This window comes from Sinohyriopsis cumingii, chromosome 14 (assembly GCF_028554795.1).
Source record: "Sinohyriopsis cumingii isolate HCF-2022 chromosome 14, ASM2855479v2, whole genome shotgun sequence".
NCBI lineage: Eukaryota > Metazoa > Mollusca > Bivalvia > Unionida > Unionidae > Sinohyriopsis > Sinohyriopsis cumingii.
This window is the reverse complement of record NC_142974.1, coordinates 62342393-62366908: the sequence shown is the minus strand read 5'-3', so window position 1 is coordinate 62366908 and position 24516 is coordinate 62342393. Positions and strand designations below refer to the sequence as shown.

Genomic DNA, 24516 nt, shown 5'->3' with positions numbered 1-24516 from the left:
TTGAATTTTAAAAGAGATATTTATCTAGTGAGATGGATACCTCTTTTGAAGTCATTACTTTCTTAAATAGGTAATTGAACTAGTTTATATGCTGAGTTTGTTGACATAAAAGACGGGAAAAAAAATTGAAAATGATCCAATGGATATCTCTAAAGTTCATTTAAAATGGTTAGCTTGGTGCTTAGTTTATGATATTGCAAGCAATCGATTATTTTATAAATTTCCTTTAACTGCTTTAACAGATGTTTATTAAAAACATTTTGATCACTCTTATAATTGGCTGATTATTTTTGTGAATTTCAGTCTCTGATGATGATCCATTTGATCTTGACAAGACATATTCCTGATGCAAGTAGTGGTAAGTTGGTTCTTCAGAGACAAGATATGCCCAGAAGTTTCAGTCTCTTAGTTTTTATAACTTTTCAGTATAAATAACTAATACATGGTATTCTCAGCTGGTGTTGAAACTATTCCTACTGCAGGGTCAAACCCATTTCAGTGCAGGAACACTTTTATAGAGCTAAAGTCACAACCTTTCATTTTAAAACTTGCAATCATTGTCAAGGCTTTTTTTTATACTACAAGACCGAATAAATATCACCCATTTCATTGTACATGAACATATGTCAGCAACACTGTACTCACAAGGGTATTACACACAGGAGAGTTTGAACTATTCAGGATCTAAGACAGGCCTAGCTGATTTGGGTCAGCTCAAGTTTTTTTATGCATGTGCATTAAGGCAGAGTGTATTATGTTATGATGTTATCCACCTGTTACAATTTTGGTTTCTGCACAATAAGTTTAGTTGTCCACATTCAAGAGCTGCCAAATTTTGTTGATAACTTACGCTTGGGGTAAGGGGGAACCCTATCGATTTCATGTTCAAAAGCTTAAATGTCAAGATTACTGACTGAAAAAAGGAAAATGTTTTCTGAACAATAAGCCAAGTTCTCCAGTTGCCAGACTCTGTGGATAGCTTGCACTTGGGATAAGAAAGAAATTTATCGATTTCAGGGTCCAAAAGTCACGATCCTTTTGACTGAGACAAATAAAATGGTTTCTGAACAGTTACTTAAGATCTCCATCATCTATGGTTACCAAACTTTGGGTATGGCTTGCACTTGGCATAAGGGAAAACCTATTAATTTTCAAATCAATAGGACAAAAATCAAGGTCACTGTGGCATCAAGAAGAAAATTATTTTTTTCATAGTAACATAGTAACATTAGTTCTAAATGACATACCTCAAAAAAGTGTTTTGGACAGCTTGCACTTGGTGTAAGGAAGAAGGTTATTGATTTTGGGGTCTGAAATTCAAAGGTCAGGGTCACTGACTAAAAAAGAAAAGTGGTTTCTGCATATATTTAAGTTATCGATATAGACTATTAAACATGGGGTGGGTATATAATGTGTTGTTCAAAGTACTCTTTTTAAATACTGTCAATGAGCATATAGTGTTATCCCTGTTTATCCCAAAGTATGTATGTCCTGAATTTAATTTAAATAGGGTTGAAATAACTCATTTTGTGTAAGATAGGGTGTAAAGGTTTTTCTTTGATAGGTCTTATTTAATAAACGATCTCTTGTTCATTTCAGATTATGTTTCTGACAGCATTACATCAAGCAACCAATCAACGTGTATCAACATGTTAAGTTGTAAGTATAGAAACATTGCATAATTGATTAACATTTGAAAACTTGTTTTAAAAGCTTTTTTCTCACTTCAAGATCTATACAACATTTACACTTCCTTTATTTCAGGGCGTACAATTTTATTCTCTCGAACTCAAAACACTATATGCTGGTACACACCTTATAAATATATGGCATAACACAGGGTCTGTTCTAGGATGTACAAATTGCAAGATTCATACAAATTACAATGCATCATGCCAAAAAATGAACTGAATGTGCAATAATTGTTCATTTTATTTTGCAAGGTATACCTTGTTTACTTAAATAAATATCTCCAATATTTAGAAAATTACCCCATAAATTTAAATTTGGATGGGGGTGTGTTCAAACCACACTTTTCAGTTATAGCATATTTAGAAACTGTTTCTCTTACTTTGCAGTTTTCCAATTTCTCAAACGCTTGTTTCGTATATTAAAAATATAGGGTTACATAATGTATCTTGATGCATCTTTGTATTATCTGAATAAGACAGTAATGATGCCATCAGTCAGTAAGAGTGTGCAAATCATACAGAAATGACCATATATCATGCAGGTTGAATTTAGGTATGCATAGGAACCCCTTATTAAAACTTGAATTTACACAAAACAACTCTTATTAGCCAATTATTTAAACATGGTCATAAACTTTAATTCATTACATGACATGGCATTTTGAGAAATTTGTCTGATATTGTCTTCCCTCCTAGAAGATTATGCTTCGTAGAGCCAGAAATCTATCAAAGAATAAACAGTTGGCTTTTGGCCTTGCATAAGCCAATTGAGCAAAGCCTAAATAAATAGTGGATCTTTAACATTTATTTACAGCTTACTGTCTAGATATGTCTGATGAAATCAGCATTTCTCCTCATTGGATCTCCAAAAGTGAAATAACCAGTGATATAGCCAACATACATACAAGGAATACACCAAATGCCCCTGCTCCCCCATATGACATTACCACCACTACCCCAGAGAACATGGACATAACTGCTTCACTGGACACCAACCCAGCTGGTATGTTTGAACTTTAAATGACATCTGTAACTTCCTAGACTTTATGCACTGTTTTGGTATTGGAGTCAGTAAGACAATTTTCAGTTTTTCCAGCTGTCCATAGGGACCATCCCTAACATACCCTCAGTATACCTGGGGTATGCTGAAAATCTTGAATACACTCAAGGCCACTAAATCACTAATCACATGTTGCTGTAATACTGTTGCCTTGGGGGTATTATGTTGAAAGATTACTTATTTATCAGTAGTAGTTTTGTCTTTACCAGTTACTTAAAAATTACCTGTCAGATTTAATATAGGGCTTCTTTATTGTGTTTGGCTTGTAAAAACATATATGGATTGTGGACCTTGAGAATTTCATTATGGTTTGTTTTACAGGTATGTCTCATACAGTCACCATCTCTGCTGTTTCATACACCCCTACAAATGAAGTTGACCCCTTAAGTGACCCTTCAAAAATCCCTTCAAGTGATACTGATAGCAGTCCAACAAATAGCACTACCAATGCCCTCCCATGTGAAGAGGCATACATTCCAACAGGGACTGCAAACCAAGCTGCTTCAGCTGATACTGCTAGTGCCCCTCTCAGTGACATGGCTAATGTGACCAATGAAGCAGGTATATGTTTTAAGATTAAATAAATTGTTTCGATTATATTTTCACTGTTAAACCTGTACTAAGGTTTAAGTGTGGATGAATCTTGAGGTAAACATTTGTCACACTTCCAGAGCTATTTACTGCTCTAATTTCACTGTTGTTGCTGGGAAATATTTTACAAACATGTCAGCTTTAGTTCAGGGTATTTATTTTATGGGCTGTCATTTTCCTTGAAGATGATGTTGATGTTGTAGGGCTTAACGCCATTTTTCAGCACAAGATAGGCTATACATGGCGGCCAGTATAATTGGTGGAGGAAGAACCCTGGAAAACCCCGGGAAGAACCACCAACCCACGAGAAGCTACTGGCAGGCTTTCTCACGTACCAATGTTAGCCGAGGCTGAGACTCGAACTCACACAGACAGAGGTGAGATGGCAGTGATCTGTAACGGTGAGCACTTCAGACCTCTCGGCCATTTGGGGCCCCTTTCCTTGAAGATGTAGTTTGCCTTTCATTCCATTTATTAAGTTCCACAGTTCTGTCACTGAAGTGCTTGAGAATGCTCTTTGGCATAAATTTCAGCATCTGTAGGATGAGTGAGGTCAAATTATACCCCAGTTCTATTCAGTCATTAGACTTTTTAGCAATATCACTGAAGTGCTTGAGAAGGCTTTATGGCACTAACTTTTAGCATCAGTAAGGTGAGCAAGGTCAAGCTTGCAAGTGTGATTCCATGATGAACGGTTGACAAGTAGATAAAATAATGCCTATGTGATATATGATCACTCTGAATAATAGATGAGATAGTCCTGATAGAAATGATTTGGTTGACTTTGGTATTTTACAGCACAGAAACACAGGTTATTTACTGCTGAGGCAGTTGGAGTAAAGTGCCTAACCAAAGGACACCATGGTACTCAAACCTGAACCTGTTTGGTCGCCAGTCTGGCACACTAACCTTGTACTAGTCACTGCAGCTCCTGCCTCATTCAGTCAACTCTTTTGACATACAGGAGGATGTGCACCGCTCCCTCAATAACTTGCGAACCCGCTTATAACGTGGTGTCCGGCATGGATCCCGTTTTTTTTAAAAGAAGTTTATTTTTTAAAAATGAAGAAAATTGTGATCAGAACAGGTGAATGAAACTTGATAAATCGCCCGTTTTATCATCGAAAATGGCGGTTAGTGCCCAAAAAGTTAGAATCAACATCGTGAAATTTTCAGGTTTTAATAAGAAATCACATATCTTGTTAGATTTTATCGGAAAAAATATTTTCTCAGTTCACTGTAAATAATAATAATGTATATGTATATGGCGAAACAGCCATCAATGAATTATAGTAAATGCTAACAGGTGGCAACACTGAATGAAATGAACACTAATTAAATATGTCTTATTACGGAAAATTAGCGTTTTAATCTTTTCATTGTGTTGCAGTGTAAGCAGTATAATCGTTGCATGTTCTCTTCTATTCAGACATGAACAGAGTCAATTGACCGTCACATCGATGCCCGCGAGCACATCTGTGAGAACCTAATTAAGTGCCGGCTGCGTTTTGATCGAGAAGTGTTTCTTGCATTGTAAAAATCAATTAAAATAGACCTGCTTTGTTTTATCACGTTAAGTCGGTCTTTTGTATGAAATCGGATAAAAGACGTACAATACAACAGTTCAAAGGAATGCAAATCCTACATGCATAAACTCTTGTGGTCAATATCGTGTCTCAACATCAATCAATTTAATTGAACCAATCGAACATGGTTTCAAATAGTATGTACTTATTGTCATTAAAGTATATATTAATCAGTAATTTATCCTAATCATTTGTAAATGTGATCATGGAGAGCAAGGGAATCAAGCGAAAGGCGTACTCGGTGAATGAAAAGCTTACTGCCATAGAGAGGGTTCATAATGGTGAATCAAGATCAAAAGTTTGTAGTGAACTTAAACTTGCCGAGTCGACACTCAGAGGTTGGCTCAAGGATGAGCAGAAATTTCGGGATTATTTGCATGAAGTTGATTCTGATGATGGATTTAAACTGAAACGGGCATGCACTGCAAACGACACAGAATTAGATGATGCTGTGTACACCTGGTTCACACAGCAATGTGAACAAGGTGTTCGGATTTCGGGAACAATTCTCAAGGCCCAGGCAGAGAAAATGGCCAAAACTATGGATACTGATTCAGATTTCATGACAAGCCATGGATGGCTTTGGAGATTCCAGCGCCGACATGGAATAAAACAAAATTCTTTGTCAGGAGAGATACGCTCAGCAAATCAGGCGGCCGCATCTAGTTATCCCAACCAACTCCGAGAGATACTGACCCGTGATGGATATACAGACGACCAAGTTTATAATTGTGATGAGGCTGGTCTATGCTATTGGATGATGCCAGACAAAAGTCTAGCTACCAGAGATGATATACACATAAAGGAGGGTTTCAAGCTGAACAAAGAGAGAGTAACACTTTTGTTTTGTGTTAACAAAACTGGCACACATAAAATGAAGCCATTATGTGTTGGCAAATACAAGTCTCCCCATTGTTTTCATCACATGAATATGGACAGCCTTCCATTTGTATATAGAAATAGTGGAAATACATGGATGACTGCAACAATATTTACGGAGTGGTTTTCTAAGATGTTTGTCCCCGCCGTCAGAAACCACCTGTGATCCAGGGGCTTAGAGGAGAAAGCTCTACTGCTATTAGACAATTGCCTAGCACACCCCCCTGCTGATTCACTACAAACAAGCGACGGAAAGATCCGGGTGGATTATCTCCCTAAAAACATAACATCATTAATCCAGCCACTAGACCAGGGAATTATAAGCACTTTTAAAGAAAATTACCGTCGGCTGTTAATACAGTCCATGCTGGACAGTGGAGAAGGTGTTACAACCTTTCTCAAGAGCGTGAGTTTGAAGGAGACTGTTTTCATGGATGGTCAAGCATGGAGATTGATCACACCTAAGATAATAGAGGGGTGCTGGATGAAGGGTCTTGGAGCTGCCTTTGATATAAAGCAAGACACTGACCAAGACAGTGATGACGAGAGCGACTTTGAAGGTTTCAGCGAAACGGATGTCGTTCGGGCAGAGGCTGTTTGGGAGAAATTTATACAGACCCATGGTGCTCAGATGGATGTTAATCGCGACGATGTGGAGGGGTGGTTATGTGCTGACAATGACTGTCCCACAGCTGAGTACATGACAGAGGAACAGATTGTACATTCTGTAACAAACAGTCGCATTGGAAGACGACTTCAATTGGAGCACCCCTAGTGTCGAGAGTGAAGCCGATTCAGATGTTGCTCCACCTCCCCCCTCTGCACAGGAAGCGATAGAATCTTTTAATGTTGCCATCCGGTGACTGGAGACCCAAAATGTTGACTCTGTGAAGATAATTCAGTTGAGAAACCTAAGAGATTTTGCTCAGCGGCAGAAAAATCAACTGACAACACACAAAAAATTAACAGATTTTTTCAAACTGTGAATTTATATTTGTTAACTGTGTCAAAAACTGCAAGTATTGTCGTATTCTCACTTGCGTATTTGTATTTTTTTTTTTTTTTTTTTCTACATGTCTGACGTTTAGACCCATTAAATTCATGGTTGGTAATGGTTTATCCTTGTGAATTTATTTTTTTACATTTTACTCTATCTGTCTATCCATCTAAATCTATCTATCTATCTATCTATCTATCTATCTAGTGATAGCAGAACATTTCTTTTAGAGCAACACAAGTTTCGACGTTGTCGTTTTTCGATGTGAATGTTATCTTTTTTGATAAAAGAAAACTCTGTTCATTTTGAACAAACAATAAAACTAGAATGTATCCAAATCAATACAAAAAGCGGTGACGTAATACACAATGGTTTAGCGATACACATGTTAAGAGTACTGATACCTCGTGGAATAATGTTTGTTTTTACGATCTTTTCAAGATAGTTTATCCAGAAATTAAAGGTAATTTATAAAGACAAACGAACAACACCTTTATAAAGAAATATTTATTCAGTTATTTTCAGCGCGATTATAAAACGAGTATTTAACAATGCAAACCCCCCCCCCTTTCGCCTCTCTCTGTCGATCTCCATCTCTTTATTAGTTTTTTTTATAGGTCCCTCGGTAACTTGTGCCCTCGCTTATAGTGCGGTCGATGTTTTTGGACCCCGTTGTGTGCGAGTTATCGAGGGAGCGGTGTATTGGGTATATTCTACATCTCTGAACACATAAAGGGGAGGGAGCCTAATAGAAATTAAAATATGCCAGTTTGTGAAAAATATGGTTTGGGTGTGGATGGGTCAGCTGATTAGAGGATCAGCAAGGCTAAAAACAACTAAACAACATATTTTGCAAAGTTCATCGAACTGCGTGTTAGACATTCCAGCTGTCAGAGTTAGGATGACAAATACTGGACAACTGGCTAAATTGATGGACAGGTCACTTTTGTACTGATCGACATTTGTCAGGGTAAACACGTTTGCATTCCATAACTGGGTCAGTGTGACAGGCAACTTGCCGTCTTTTAAACTTGTTTTCAGACCATATTAGATCTTATGAAACTAAAATAACTAGGACTATCTATATGATTCACCCTGAGAAGATTAAGTCCTACATAGCAAAATATTGATTAAGAAAGGCCTAATTATTCTTTACAAACCTTTTAGTAAAAACTAATGTTGCCTTTGCTAACTCAAATCACGCTTCTGAACTTCTCAAATGCATGTTTTCCAAGTTGACTGTAATAGTACATGTTGTTTTGCTACACCTTATCGAAAATTCGTCCGACTTAGCAGAGAAATATTGACTCTCTACTCAAATGATTTTGTTTCAGGTCTGTTTGGTTAGAAAAAAATGGCAGCTCAGCAGCCCTGGTTGGTATCAGTTTCATTTTGGACATGTGGCAATTTCTTTTGGTCATCATTAAAATAAAAATCCTTGTTATGCCTGCAGAGGGAAAAAAAAACGTTATATAATACCCACCTACATATCTCATGGCATTGGTTTTTCTTTTTCTTTTTCTTTTCAGATTTTCATTGTGTCCAATGTGAGCGCAGATTCAAAACGAAAGGGGGTTTCTCAAATCATGTAAAGTCTCATACAAAAAGTAATTTTTAATAAACCTCTAATGAAGTTGAAAAACTTGATAATTTTAACTTTTTTACCAAGGGTCAATGTTTTTTTTGTGGACGATAGGGAATATGTAATGGTGCCTTTCCTTTTGTTCATTTCATTCTTTTACCGTCTGTCCCAGTTTCATTTCTGTGCATTAATTTCCTTAATTATGGCTGGAGCTTTAATTAATCTAGTAATTAGCTTGAAATTGATGGCCAGGTTAGATTTTCAGGTTACACATCCAAATTTAACATTTTTAAAGCCCCAGATTGTCTCACTCACCCACTTTCGCAAGATCTTCTGTTATCATCATTGGATTTAATTCAGATTAGGTGGGTATACAGTTTGATATTAATGAGACTTGGACTGGGTTTGATTGTCAGCTGTCTGCATTATTATTTGGTGAAGTGATAGCCACTGAGTATCTGACCTACCCACCTTTGTTTCTCAACAGTAACTCTTAATTATTATCCTTGGATCACGACCCAACTTGGTATACAGCGTGATACCAATCAGACTTGTAAAGAAATTTATTGTCACTGTTTTAACTTGTTATTCATTATTTTATAGTAGTTATTGCCACCTGTTTTGTTTTGACCCAATATTAGATTTAAGTCAGTTGTGATATTTAGCATTATATCAAGAAGGTTTAAATGACCAGAGTACACTGTGTGTTATTCATAATTTAGCTTTATATAATCTAATTTGAAACAAGTGATCCTTGATAGAACTCTTTCCATTATGGCCTTTGAAAACGGGTATGTGTTTGGGGAGTAGGGGGACATCAGTTACTTGAATTTGATTGTTCCCATAGTTGGATAATTGGATGAGTACCTGTTCATTGTTGCCCTATGTTAGTGTAGGACATTCCCTAAGCACCATTAGCCGAGTAATTTAACCACCTAAATCTGTCAGAGCAACCAGTTACCCTGTACCCCTGTTGGGGGACAACCAAACCACTCATGTTACCTTAAAATCTTTATCTGCTACTTCCAGTTTTATGGAATGCCTTTTATATGTTTATGTACACCCTACCATATGCAGGTCACACCACATAAGAACTTTGCTTACGGTATGTGCTAAATTTTCATGAAAGAATGTGATCAAAGGGCAGGGTCATTGGTTCTCAATGGGTGAACCTGTACTAGAGTGCAATCCCTTCCTGTCTACTGGCATTGGAATGTATTTATGTCAAGTGTATCAACTTCCAACTGGCAAGGCAAGAGTTTTTTTATGTGAACTAAGATGAATAAATTTAATGGTGATGTACCACCAGAGAAAATCATAGATTGGGGGGGGGATATATAATAAGTTTTGATCCTATAATGTAAGGATTTTATAATTTAAAAAAGTCCTTTATCTTTTATTTACCTTTTACAGAGTTGTAACACTACTCTATATCTTTTATCTTGTTTACATGTTTTTGGACAGGTTTGTTTGTCATTTTATTTAATTTATTTTTTTGCAATTCTTTGTTTTAGAACTTACTTTTAAATTGGCACCATGTATCCAGTACTGTGCTGACAAGCCCTAAACCATATACATACATCCATACATACATGCCTGCCTACATTACTTTCTGAAAGACATACCATTTTTGTATATCCTATTATTATCCAATATATAGTATTCCTCTAAAGCTGTTGGTGGGAGGCATGGAATACCACTTTATAGTTAGACAACCTTAAATGAAATACATTTTGCATATAAAAATGAGATCTGTTACTATACCCACAGTATAGCAGTAAATGTGTAACACTAAATGGCCCAGTAGTCATGGGGTGCTGTACTTATTGCATTACTGTGTCCCCACATCATTCAGTATAGGCTGTAAATTGTTAAATTGTCATATGTCCCCCATCTATTTAGTGTCTTATACACTAGCGTGGTTCACACAACCTTGAACAATCCTTGCATCTGAGGAGTTACTTTAAAAACTGCATAGCTCCTTGAGTTATGTGAGGGAATACAAACATCAATATTGTATAAAATATATCAGTTTCTTAATGTAAGCCTTTTGTTTACATGCTTTCCAAAAGTAATGAAATGGGATAAAATTGTGAGTATCAAATGAAACAACAGTTGCTAGAAGGAGTAAAGTCACTTTGCAGTAGTGCCTTGCTAATTACATTTATAAAAGGATAACTAATTTATTAAGAATGGCGCCCAACTAGCAATGAGCTGTATGCAGTTCAAAATGGGTGCATAACCCATTTTCTGTAAGATAAAGTACTCCGCAAAAACTTTTGGAAGTCCTGACATTTTTGAAAGTCCTTGCAAAGTCCTTAGAAAAGCTCACCTGGGCTATCTAAACAATAATAGATAAGCATACAGACACAGAAAGATGCATGCACATTTACACACAGAGATAGAGTTCAGTATCCAGTATATTATATTAAATTGCCATGTCCCCAACCATCCAGTATATATAATGAATTACCATGTATCTCAATCATCTATTTTATATATACTGAATTGCCATGTCCCCCAACCATCCAGTATATATAATGAATTACCATGTATCTCAGTCATCTATTGTTTATATACTGAATTGCCATGTCCCCCAACCATCCAGTATAAATATTGAATTACCATGTATCTCAATCATCTATTGTATATATACTGAATTGCCATGTCCCCCAACCATCCAGTATATATACTGAATTGCCATGTCCCCCAACCATCCAGTATATATAATGAATTACCATGTATCTCAGTCATCTATTGTTTATATACTGAATTGCCATGTCCCCCAACCATCCAGTATAAATATTGAATTACCATGTATCTCAATCATCTATTGTATATATACCGAATTGCCATGTCCCCCAACCATCCAGTATATATACTGAATTGCCATGTCCCCCAACCATCCAGTATATATACTGAATTGCCATGTCCCCCAACCATCCAGTATATATATATATATATATATATATATATATATATATATATATATATATATATATATATATATATATATATATATATATTGAATTGCGATGTCTACCAACCCTCCAGTACAGTACTGTAATTGTACTTCTATATACAGATATTTAAAAATTATGAGACTGATCGTGATGTATGCCAATAAACTTAATCTAATGCTTTGTTTAGTGGCTTTATACACAGATGGACAAATTGAAACAAAAACTGATAAGGCACACAATTTTTTTACCACCACTGATATCTCATTTAGGAACATGTGTAGAATTAACAAAATGTTTGGGCTTCTTTCACACAGTTCAATTTTCATGCTTGCTCACAAGAAATATTCAAGAGGTTAAGTAGCAGACTTTTTCCCAGGTATTTGTCCAAGGGACCAGTGTCTGTTTAAATGGCATTCCAGCTAGGTAACTCTTCTTTGTGAAATGAATGCTTGGTAAGATGTATAAAAACAACAGGAAAAAGAAAATTTAACAAAATTTGTTTGAATTTCTTATTCTTTTTTCTTATCATTTTTTTATATAAAGACAATACACTTTACAAAAGGTTTTGGGGCACATCAGGCACTTTTCAAAAGGAAATTTGTTGATGGACAGGTACTGTAAGATTTGAAAATTGAGCTTGTTTGAACAAGATTTAAATGTTTTGTTGTAATTTTATTTTGTAGAATTTTATTGTGTATTTTGCTTGCAACAGAGAAAAGCTTTCTCTAAACTGTACTGCAGAAACACCGAAAGATACCAATAATGTTTTAAACATTTATCAAAACTTGTTTGCTATTTCTTAATATGCATTCATTGTGCTTTCTTGGTTCATAGAAAATCAAAATCACTTGATTACACCTGTCTTCAAGGTATTGATTATCCATCTGTCAATATTTGCTAGTCTGGCCCATAACTTTGTAACTGTTGGATAAATTTTCTTGAAGCTTTGCTCATGTATATATCTTGACCAGTCAGACTTTGTGTGTCATGTACCATAGTCAGGCCCAGCCTGTAGGTCAAGATCAAGGAAAAATGTAACTCTGTAAGTTTTTTGTATCTTTGTCCAGAATTCAACGTTTGCACACCTGCCGACTCATATGATTTTGTCATACAGTTTACTGAAAATACCCCTAAATTATAGATTTGTGGAACAATAGCCAAAACGTTTAAAATACCGTTGTTGCAGTCAAATCTAAATAATGGCTTGTCTAGGTTTGGTCCAGATCACACTGGAGTTGGTCAGTGAAACAGACTAAACTTTACATGGTGTATCTTAGACACTTTAATCAACCAAATTCCCATAACCAGCAAAACTTTTTCATATACTTTATGGCATGGTTTTTATGCTGTCCATCGAGTGAAAACATGTTGAAATTGAATGGGACAATCAACCTCTTAGCAAGTCCAAGTACTTGGGACAAAAGTATAGAAAATAATATTCAGATACTTTGTCAAGCATGGATGGAAAGATGATTACTGCTGCTGCAAGAATGAAAATTAAAAACACAAAAAGATTACATCAAGTTGATCCATCAAGAAGTCATTGACTGCCATGTGGTTTGTAGATGCAGTTTCTGAAGCTGAAATGAATGTCATTTAGGTTGAAGCGTTTAATGTAATATTGCTTTCCCTTCATTGGACTACACTTCTCAACTTTTCCAAAGCATATTTTCTACATTGACAATAGCAGTACATGATACTTTGTTGCACCTTATTAAAACTTGGTCTAACTTGGAGAAAATATTAGCTGCCTTACTGAGGTACATTTAGTCTTGGCAGGTCTGCTTTTCTACCACTGAAGATATGTTAATAAAATTAGCCAATTTTATATCATAACTAGATGGTGTGTCAGGTACCATAGCCATGCCCCCGTCTCAAGGGCAAGTTCACTGTAATGGAAATATAAATTTGCAAATGATAATCTATGTCTGGAATATAACTTTGTAGCCACTGAAGATATTATAATGAAACGTTTGCCAGTTATATATCATGTATAGATGGTATGTCACATACCTTAGCCAGGACCTCTAACCCCAGGTAAAGATCAAATGCAACTCTGACTTGTATCCTTGTCCCCACTATAACTTTGAACTACTTAAGATATTGCAATAAAACCTTTAACATGTTATATATTATGACTAGACTGTGTTACATACCATTACAATGACCCCTACCTCAAGGTCAAGGTTACTGCAAGGGGGAATATACACTAATGACCTATCTTCATGTATTGATGTATAAGGTAGAACTGTTTAACCATTGAAGATATTTGAATGTAATTTTAGCCTGTTATATAAAAATGGTCTTACATTGTCTTGTGCATTCAGTCATACCACTCTTCCTTTCAAAGTCAAGGTCACAACAAAGAATAATGTAAGCCAGTTGCTAGTTTCCAGGCTGTCACTTTTAACCCGTACAGATATTCTGATGAAACTTTATCCGGGTTCACACCGTATCATACCAGAGTCTAATCCCTAGCTCAAAGTTCAAAGTTGGAGAAAAAAACTCACAAGGTGTGCATGTTGTTTGGGGTGTTCTTGTTATTTTATTTTTATGTTGTACATTGTAAATTTTGATAACTGCAATATAAACTGTTCAGATGCTCTGGTCCTGGTGTATCTCAATGACTTTTTACCCTGTAAAAACTTGAAACAATTGAATTTTTGACTGATACATCTACCCCCAAACTACATAGAGTTTTTAAAGTTCTAATGCTGTGATACCATAATAGCAATAAGTCTTGAACATAAATAAATGTATGCATCCTAAGGCTTATATGTAGGTAAAATATATACAGGTTCTGTGTGTCCCAAAACTTTTAGACACAGAAAAAATGTAAAGACAAAATTGTGAAGATGCCATACACCCAAAAAATCATGTTTATGTTACATGAGGTTATGATAGATAAAATATGCCAGTCAATCAGTAGACAACAAAAAAGTTAAAGGTATACTAAAACTTATAGTAAATGAAAAAAACTGACTTATAGACAACAAATTATGCTATACAGTTCCATATAAAACTATAAGGATTTTGATATGTTATAATTTACTGAACTCCCCCAAAAAGCTGTTGTCCAGTAGAAACAAGAAAACATCAAAAAGATGGCATCTAAGCTTGGGTTGCTTCAGATTCTTAGCACTATTGTTGTCATATATATGAATAAATTTTGATCAAACTTTACAAGTAGCTTCTATCAGCAAGAATATGACTGATACTCAGAGATTTGTTGGGGGGAAGTTGTAGTTTAAATCGTCTTTAGTTTCTGTTAGCTGAGCTTGTTACATTTCTAGAGGTTATGTGAAGAATTTGGACTTTGTATTTGGGCTTACATTATATTAAAGGGATCACATGTTCATTTTCAGTTTCCACTGTTTGCTGCAAACCAAAGAGGCTATGCAAATTCTGTGGACAGTTCTATTCAAAACTGAAGAGACATATAATCCAGGTTCATAAAGATTGTAAGGAAGTGAAACCTATAATAGAAAATCCTGGTCAGCAAAGAGCAGCTAGCACAATTAGAAAAGAGGGTATCTTTGAACAGAACAAGCTGCAGTGCACAAAGGAAAACCCATCATTTCAGTCTCAGAAATATTGTATGGGGAATATAGTTTGTTGTCCAAATTGTAAGGGATTTTATGCAAAGAAATTCTTCTTTAGGCATAGGGATAAATGTCTCTTGGACAAATGTGCATTTTCAAAACCCATTCCAATGGCAATGCTAGCTACTGAAGGTGATACAGTAGATACCAGCTTTCAAGACCTGTTGAAGTCTTTGAGGACAGATGAAGTAGGATCTGTATGTCAAAGAGATTTTACTATAAAGCTGATAGGAGCACGTTTGTGGGAAAAAAACAAAACAAAAACAGAAAAAACAATGGAAGTGAGAAAAAGTGTTCGCTCAGACATCAGAACATTGGGAAGACTTTATGTAGAATTCAAATCTTTTGAGAAAAATGAATGCATAGAATCTGTAGAAATGTTTAACCGTGAAAAATTTAGTTCACTTAAAAGAGCTATCTACAAAATAACAGACAAAGAAGATTCCAGCATCAAGTATGGCTTAAAGGAGAATATCTACTATTTACTGATGACAAGTGCAGAAATCTTGAAAGGAGAAGCATTACAGGGTAAACACGGAGAAGTAAAAGCAACAGAGTTGGACTACTTTGTCTCAGTTTTAAAGTTGAACAGACGAACAGTTTTTGGTGATGCAAGATACATGATTACCCAAAGTAGGCAAGAAAGGCTTCGATTGCCAGATAGACTACCAGAGGATGAACCCGTGGAAAAGCTTCGAAAATACACACTGCAAGTGATATCAAAACACACGGAGGGAAAATTTGATTTCATTGGAAAACATGACTTTGTAGAACTGCGTAATGCAGTTAGTTCCAGACTAACTCTTTTCAGTGCTCGCCGAGGTGGAGAACCCAGTCGATTGAAGATTGATCAATGGTGCAAGAGAAATCAGTGGATTATTGAGTCCCAGATGAAGAATTTGGATTATCTTTCACCAGTTGAGAGGAAAGTGTTTTGTGACATGGAGGTCACTTTCCAACAGGGAAAAGGGACACGACTTGTATCATGTTTGATACCTGGCGATTGCAAGAAGGCAATGGACATCCTCTGTGACAGAAATATTCGTATGGATGCCGATATTTTATCAGCAAATGAATTCATCTTTCCAAGTACTGAGTCTTCACCAAACCATGTCATTGGATGGGACTGCATAGATTACATGTGTCAAAAGGCTGGAATTGAAAATTCAAACATCAATGCCACAAACAACAGAGCTAGGTTAAGTACCATGTATGCAGCACTTGAAGTCAAACCAGAAGATAGAACCTATTTTTACCAGCACGTGGGGCATGCAAAGGAAGTAAATGAAAATGTCTACCAAAGACCATTGCCAGTTATGACTATCGCCAAAGTGGGATTGCATTTGCAGAGTTTTGACAATGGTATGTATCTCTGTGTTTTAAAGTAACTGTTGTAGTATTCTGGAATAAATTCAAGTGCCACTAATAATTAGTCACATGCTCTTGTTTTAATACTGGCACTTTGGTAGTATTATGGTAAAGGGTAGTTCATTTATCAGTAATAGTATTGTTTGTACCATTTACTTCAAAATTACCTGTCAAGAGAGTTTGTCAAGCAAAGTTAGTGGAGGGCATCTTTGTATAGTGTTTGGTTGCATATATGGATTGTGGACCTTGAGAATTTCATTATGGTTTGTTTTACAGGTATGTCTCATACAGTCACCAACTTTGCTGCATCTGATACCCCTACAAATGAAATTGACCCCTTAAGTGACACTTTGAATACCCCTCCAAGTGACACCAATAGCAGTCCAACAAATAGCATTACCAGTGCCCTCCCATGTGAAGAGGCATCCATTCCGACAGGGACTGCGAATCTAGCTGCTTCAGCTGACACTGCTAGTGCCCCTCTCAGAGACATAGCTAATATGACCAATCAAGCAGGTATATGTTTTAAGTTTAAATAAATTGTTTGAACTATATTTTAACTTTTAAACCTGTTACTACTAAAGTTTAAGCGGGGGTGAATCCTGATGTAAACATTTGTCACACTTCCAGAGAAATTTGCTGCTATGATTTTCAAATAACTGGGTCAGTGTGACAGGTGGCTTGCTATTTTTAGACAATATTAAATATTATGAAACCAAAAAACTAGAAAACTGGGCTGTCTATATCTTGCAACCCAAGAAGACAAGTCCCACATGATGACATAGTAGTTGTTGTTGTTGTTGGGTTTAATGCCATTTTTCAGCACACAATAGGCTATACATGGCGGCCAGTATTAATGGTGGAGGAGGAACCTGGGAAATCCCCAGAAAGAACCATCAACCCTCAAGAAGCTACTGGCAAGCTTTCTTGCATACCCACATTGGCCGAATCCGAGACTCGAACCCACGCAGACAGAGGTGAGATGGCAGTGATCCTTAATGGAGAGTGCTTTAGACCACCCAGCCACTCGAGGCCCCTGGTGACATAGTAAAATATTGACAAGAAAGATCAGGGCATAACCGACTTTTGATCCGGAAATCGGATTCCACCGGATAGTATGAACTTCCGATTAATCGGAGTCGGACAAGGCAGGAACGACCGATTCGGATACTAAAAATAATAAAGTTGAATTTCTATAGCAGCGTGTCTAACACTGCGTGTCTAACACTGCGTGTCATTCGATAGTGCGTTAATAAAGTTAAATAAGAAGTCGGAAAAGTCCAATATGGTCAACACAACGGGGTGAAACGATAATACTTGAGTTAGACCGAAAGATTTAAATTTATTAAAATATATAATACAGTCCTACCCGTTTATGTCAACATCCTCAATAATGAAGGCATAATATTGAATACATTGACACATGCTAATGAGGTATTAAAAGAAAATGATTCCGCAAGAGGCCAACTTTATAGGACCAAACAAAAGCCTGTTTTATTTTTATTTGACCGCGACATTAAAGCATGGCGGCAAGATCAACTAATTGTTGAATAAAGTACAGGATGGAACTGGCCGCTTGCCGACATAAATGATTAAGGCGGGAAAATAAAAGCCTGGCGGCAAGATCAACTAATTGTTGAACAAAGAATGGGTCGGAACTGGCAAAAAAATAAAAAAATTTCATGGATTCTTTGTGGCTTTGAACTTCGTTGCATTTTGCTATAGTCCTGCCATATCCTTTCCCTTGTGACATCGGTGTGATATGCAAAACGTGTGTAACACGGTTTAAAAAGTTCATTTGAAAAACCTTTTAATTTAGCATTTCCGATTAATTGAATCATATCCGGAATCGGAAAAATTTCATGCCCAAAATCCGGAATCGGAAATCAGTAGAAAAATGCTAATCGGTTATGCCCTAAGAAAGATGAACATTAAACGTGATCTAATCTGGTTTTTCTTGATATTAAGTTCAGTATAAAAAAAGAATATAATGATATGGACAGCTGACTAAAATATGATATAAAATTATGATATTTTGCAGTACATGTTACATATCCATGACTGGTTTATACGTATGGGTATATTAATAGTATGCACATGAAAGTGAACTAAGATAATACTAGAAAGTCATGTTTTTGTCTATAAAATAAAAATGAAGGTTTCCCCTACAAATGTTTGAGCACAAGTTAAAATTCTGCTTGAAATATTAGCTGGGAAGCTGTTAATTATTACAAGAGTCATTACAGAGCTGAAGAACTTGCTCAATACCCCAGCTTTTATCAAATAATCAAATAATGCCCTACCTTAAGTTGTAAAAATTGGTACACTAAAAAGTAGGTAATAATGATCCCTCAATGGCATGCATGATGGAGAGTTATTTACCTCAAGATATACTATCATCTTCACACGTGTTTTGCAAAATATTTGGAGCCAATTGTGCAAAGTAGGTCAGTGACCCACTGTTGGTGTTGAACCCATGGTGACTTGAAACCACAACCCATCTTTAGAGGCTACAGATGATGAAGTATTGAAAGTATAGTCTGAACAGGAGAGCTTGAAATTAATTAATTATCTTGACATACACAAAAAGCAGGGTTCTGATCAAGAACTATATTAATGGCTATATTGGTTTTAATGATAAATCTTGAAAAATCTCAATGGTTTCCCAGCAACTAAAGCAGAGCATAATAGAGTGGTGATAGGTTAGTATCCCCATTTTATGTTTAGGGAAATACCAATTATATTCCCACAACTAAAACAAAACATGGTAGAGTGGTGATAAATCAATGTCCCTAATTTCTGTTAAGGGAAATATCTGTTAATAACCCAATGCTTTTAAAGAGAAGTATCTGTTAATATCCATATGCTTTGTAAAGTGCCATATATATTATATTATCCTTCCTGTCTGTCAGTCCATCTGTAACTGCACTTTCTTCCTAATGGTTGTTTGGAAATCCACACAACTTATTAATTATCTTGCCCATCTGATGACTTTGAGCAAGAGTGCTATCATTCCTACCTCCCTCTAAATGGGTCCCAGGGAGGGATGCAGCTAAAATATACAAAAATTGCCTATATAGTGACATTTGACCAAACTGAATATATAGGAAGAAGACACGTCATGTATGTGACAGATTTTGCATTTTAATGTCTGGGTCACTGTTTGCAGGTGAGGGTGAGTATGGGGTGGGGTATGGAATATGCTTTATAAAGAAAAGGGATTTGCAATGGCAAGCCAACTAAATTGCCTTGGTTTTTATGCTTCTAGTGTATCTGGATCAAAAGAGTAACAAATGAAGAAGAAGGGTGACTATTCATTTTGTTTTATTTGATTTAACTTCTACCATTGTATAACAATTTTACCAAGTACATGTATGCAGCAAGAAATATATTTAAATATTCAATTGTTATTGCAGATCAAAGGTTTCACTGGGATGCCCCAACAACGAAAGTTTTAAAAGATGCATTCATTGACTGGATTAAAATGCCTTATGGCTGCAGCCTTCCAGGTACTGCTCATACATTGTATACATTTTGTCCAGTACAACCTTGCATACATTGTTTGTACTAGTTTTTCTTGGTTTTGAATACCCATTCTTAAAGCAGAGCTACTGCAGTGCCCCCAGCAGCTATCTCTGTGAACAGGTTGGTTTTATTGCAAATTCAGAAATGGTCCTGTATTGAGTTGTAAAATTATCTAGGTATATTCATCTGGATCTTGTTGTTCTTTTCTACTTCAGTTTTGTTCAGGAAGAAGATGTATGCAAATAATGTAAGGATGATCTTGTATCTGCTGGATTTGCTAACTTGGACTAATTTAGCTCCTTTTCAGTTATGCTGATTTTATGTTTAAAGTGTTGAGGCATAGTTATAGTAGCTCCTTGTTAGCCCTTCTCCCAGTAATGCAAACTAGGGGAAATCTATGAAATAAATATACACTGTTTTATTTGGTTGTTTGGTTATTTTGTGATCATACAGACCCAAGTGTATCAGCAGGTCTCTGGAAAGACTTTGTGGGATGAAATCAACACAAAGATCACTAACATGGACAGGGTCTGTTTCTCATCTCATGTTGTTATATAGATAAGGTTCAGATAGAAACTTATAGCAATTTGTGTATGGCTGCCATAAGGCTAGTTTGGTTTTTGCACAATAACTTTAGTTGTCCACCATCAACAGTTACCATTCTTTGTGGATGTTTTCCACTTACAGTCTGGAAGAACTCTACTGATTTTGGGGCAAAAAGTTCAGAGGTCAAGGTGACTAACTGAAAGAAGGAAAACAGTTTCTGCACAATAACTCAAGTTACAGTTACCAAACTTCGTGGATAGTTTGCACTTGGGGTGAGGCAGAAACATACTGATTTGTTATTCAAAAGATCAAGGTCACTGACCGAAAGAATTGAAAAAAGAGTTTCTGCATAAAAACATTAGTTCTACACAACATACCTCAACCAAACATGGGTGGTTTGTACTGGGTGAAGGAATAAAGCTATTGATTTTGGGGTCATAAGGTCAGTATTTTATACATTTTTGATCGTTGATTGGCTTGTAGCTGCTCTTTCAAGACATTATTGGTTATTGCATGCCAGGGAAATGGGAACTAAGTGCCATTCCCAAGAACACACCAAGGCAGCTGATCTAGACTGGCCTCAGCTGTTATCAAAACCTCTGACCTTTGGATTATGAGTCTGGTACTGCTAAGTAAGCTGCTGCCATGGACATGGACTTTTTCCATGAAACATTTCTGACCAAGATTAAACCAAAACCAGATAAGATAGACTAATGAAATGTTTGTAAGCATATGTAGACAACCTGGTTTGATATGTACACCCATTGGAACATTCTGTCACAATTTTATGCATTTTTTAAAACTTTTTAGACTTTGACTTTTTATAGTTCAGGCATATTTTACAAACACAAATCTAGTGTTGGCTGTTAAACAATGACAAAAAGAATTGTTTTATATCACTAACAGTGAAAAATACAGCTAGGTACATAAGCTCACTCTCCTTTGTTTTCTCTCCTGCTCACTATTTTGCTTATCTATACATGCCTACATCACAGAATGAGCAACAAATAAAGATCTAACCATATAAAAAATCTGCATTCTTTTGAATTGGGAAAAACAAATCAGTGAGATGAATTTGTCATTGCTATTTAGAAATGTGGATAGTAAGGAGAAAAAAAGAGGTCTGTTTGATTTACATAGTGATCACAGAGTGTATGGCCATATATCACTTGCATCCATGTTGTAGCTACTGAGTTACACTCCTCTTTGCAAAGAATGTTCAGTGAATAATGCACATTATTGTCAGTGACCTGGTTGATGAAAATAGATACCTATGAGTGAAAACTATTAATCCAGAAACTACATTAATTTTTATTTACAACAAATGTGCTGCATGAAGTACACACCTATATCAACAGAACTTGGCAGATGGTTACTGGGAGCAACAGTGGTGACAAGGGAAACTCTGCAAAGGGTAATTAAATCAAACAGCCACATGAACCAGATCTATTCATAAAGTGTTTGCATATGTAAAGTTGTCAGAAGTTGTTTTTTTTTAATTCTTTTGCTGCAGCTGGTTTGTTTCATTTTCAAAAAGATTGCATTGATCAATGTAATGTTTTGAAAAATTGCTGAAACCTGAACATAAAATGCTGTGCTGTGAGTCGACATGTTCGTGTACATTCTATCTAGTTATACACCTGTTTTATGATGATACTCTGTAGTTCATTTTTTCATCCAATCCATTTATTCATCCTGGCATTCATTAGACTCCCTAGGATTAAGGCATATTTGATTGTGTGACATAGGCTTGTTTTGTGAATGAGTGATCGAGTATCCATATATTTTCTAACACTGAACAAAAAACATGCCTTTTTATAAAGTTATATCAAAGAAATTATAAGAATTCTTGAAGTTATTTAACATTGGGATCAAGAGTTTTGTTGCTAATCGACTGGTCTTCACAGATTTAAAATAAAGTTGTTCGTAAATGACAATAAAATATAAATAATGTTCTTCCTATGTTATTTATGAAATCATTAAAACTGGTTTCAGCATTTAGAATTTAGTATTCATTCATGCAAACTACAAAGAAAACTGATTAAATATGAATCCAAAATTAATCACAGAGAGAGAACTTCCAAGATATGTGGGCAGTTTGGAGTACAAGCATTGGGATGCAGTATTAGTCTCTGGTCTCTATCTTTCAGGCAAAAGAGCAGTGGAACAATGGATACTGAACAGCAAAATCAATGCACCTTACAACAAAGTCAGAACAAAACTAATGAACATGAAGAGGCTTCAACAAGAAAAAATCAAGCATCAGCTGCAGAAAATTGGTGTACCTTAAAGTGCCTCTTCTTGGAACCCTCATGTCAATCCATTCATCCTTCCATCCATCCATCTGGCACACACTCATTAATTCAGCTAGTCCTGGTTTTCAATGAATGGCCATGAAATCTTGTAAATATTCTCGGCATCACTCAGTGATGGTCAGATAGACATATTACTTTGTTCCGCATTTTGAAAAGTTTCTTGCAGTTTAATTCCATGTATGGCAAAGTATTCTAAACACAATTATCATACATTTTTCAGTGGATTCCATGAAGCATGGTAAATGTTTTTGTCATCAACTTAACATGTGCATATCAACAAATAACTTCGCTCTTCAGTTATTGCCATTTTTATTAATTAAATACATTGTATGTCATAATCTTGTAAATGCAAACAGTCTGTTTCTGATAGATCACTGTAAACTTGATACATATTATGGTCATCATCTGAAGATGCACATGTCAACAAATTACTTTACTCCTGCAATAGTTGCTTGAATTATTGTCTTTAACTTGCAGCTTGAGGTAGTGCATGATTGAATCTTTTGAATGCAACTACTGTCCAAGCTTTAAGTTCATCTCCAGGAAAGATAATTTGAAGATGCACATTTCACCAAATTACCGACCTCATGCAATTCTTGTCGTTGAATTATTGCCCTATTTTGTCATACAATGACAGATTCTTATGCATGTGACTCGTCCTGCCGTTTTGGATGCATCACTGTGAATTTTTGGTACATATAGTGTAAATATGGTGCAGATATGAAAACAATTATGTCCATACTTTTGTGAAGAAGTTTGAAAACCAGACATAATTGATCTTGGGTTCCAGTGAAGGTCGTATCTTGTATTTTTGTACTTGCCATAGCGCAGATCTCCATATACAATATGGATTGCCACATTTCCTCTATGGGGTGGTATGTCATCAGTCCATCCATTAGCACAAGCTTGTTATCGCTACACCTAAACTACTGCCATGAAACTTTACACACACCTTCAACCCTCATACTAGCTGGTCCTAAATGAAAGTGGTGCCATTTGGAAATCCAGTACAGCTACCACTATGGGCATCTTAAAAATCTTATCGCTACTCCTACTGAATGGATGGACAGGTTTTCACTATAAATCTTCTTAATGATGCTTAGTTGGACCTAAATGAAAATGGTGCCGATCTAGAGTCCATTATGACCACAACCATACCCATCTTGAAAATCTTGTTATCGCTACTCCTTCTGACTAAAAGGTTATATTATATTGGATTTTCTCTAAAAGTCTTCTAGTTGGTCTTAAATTAAAATGGTGTCACTTTTACATCCAATATGGCAACCACAGAAGCCTTCTTCAAATCCTATCTCTGATCTTCCGGAATGGATGGTCGTATTAGCCTGTTTTTGTTTTTATACTAATTGACTTCTTATAATATCTAGTTGGTCCTAAATGAAAATGCTGCTGCTCAGATATCCTATAGGGTTGCAGCAGTTACTATCTTAAAAATATTGTTATCACTACTCCTGAATGAATGGTCATATTGGCATTGGGTTTTCACTAAACAACTTCTTACCATCTCAAGATTGGCTGATCTGAACCATCATGGCAGCCATCTTGAACATTTTGTTATCATTACTCCAAAAAGAACAATAAGTCTTGTCAGCTTGAGGTTTCCAACAGAAAACTTCTTATCATGTCTTGTTAGTCCTAAATTTAAATGTTGCAAATATGACAAACAGTATGTCCACCACAACAGCTAATTTTGAAAATCTTGTTATTGCTGAAGAATATTAGAGATGGTTTCAATACTCAGCAGTTAAAATTATTATGAAATGTTCTTCTCTTGAAATCCTGGAAATTATTTT

The 24516-nt window shown here is 35.9% G+C and overlaps 3 protein-coding genes across 3 annotated transcripts; all 3 read left to right on the top strand.

The window, feature by feature from the left end:
- The first annotated feature begins 2455 nt into the window (after window positions 1-2455).
- LOC149783980 (uncharacterized) lies at window positions 2456-8476 on the top strand. Its single transcript, XM_089933185.1, has 3 exons — window positions 2456-2694; window positions 3073-3312; window positions 8334-8476. Exons 1-3 carry the CDS (start codon window positions 2520-2522, stop codon window positions 8420-8422), a joined length of 504 nt encoding a protein of 167 aa, XP_089789311.1. The 5' UTR covers window positions 2456-2519; the 3' UTR covers window positions 8423-8476.
- A 3280-nt stretch (window positions 8477-11756) lies between these two features.
- On the top strand, window positions 11757-16085 carry LOC149783979 (uncharacterized). Its single transcript, XM_089932926.1, has 3 exons — window positions 11757-11772; window positions 14715-15938; window positions 16042-16085. Exons 1-3 carry the CDS (start codon window positions 11757-11759, stop codon window positions 16083-16085), a joined length of 1284 nt encoding a protein of 427 aa, XP_089789052.1.
- Window positions 16086-16097: 12 nt separating this feature from the next.
- LOC149783978 (uncharacterized) lies at window positions 16098-22915 on the top strand. Its single transcript, XM_089933184.1, has 4 exons — window positions 16098-16313; window positions 16596-16835; window positions 19736-19828; window positions 22541-22915. Exons 1-4 carry the CDS (start codon window positions 16160-16162, stop codon window positions 22678-22680), a joined length of 627 nt encoding a protein of 208 aa, XP_089789310.1. The 5' UTR covers window positions 16098-16159; the 3' UTR covers window positions 22681-22915.
- The last annotated feature ends 1601 nt before the right edge of the window (window positions 22916-24516 follow it).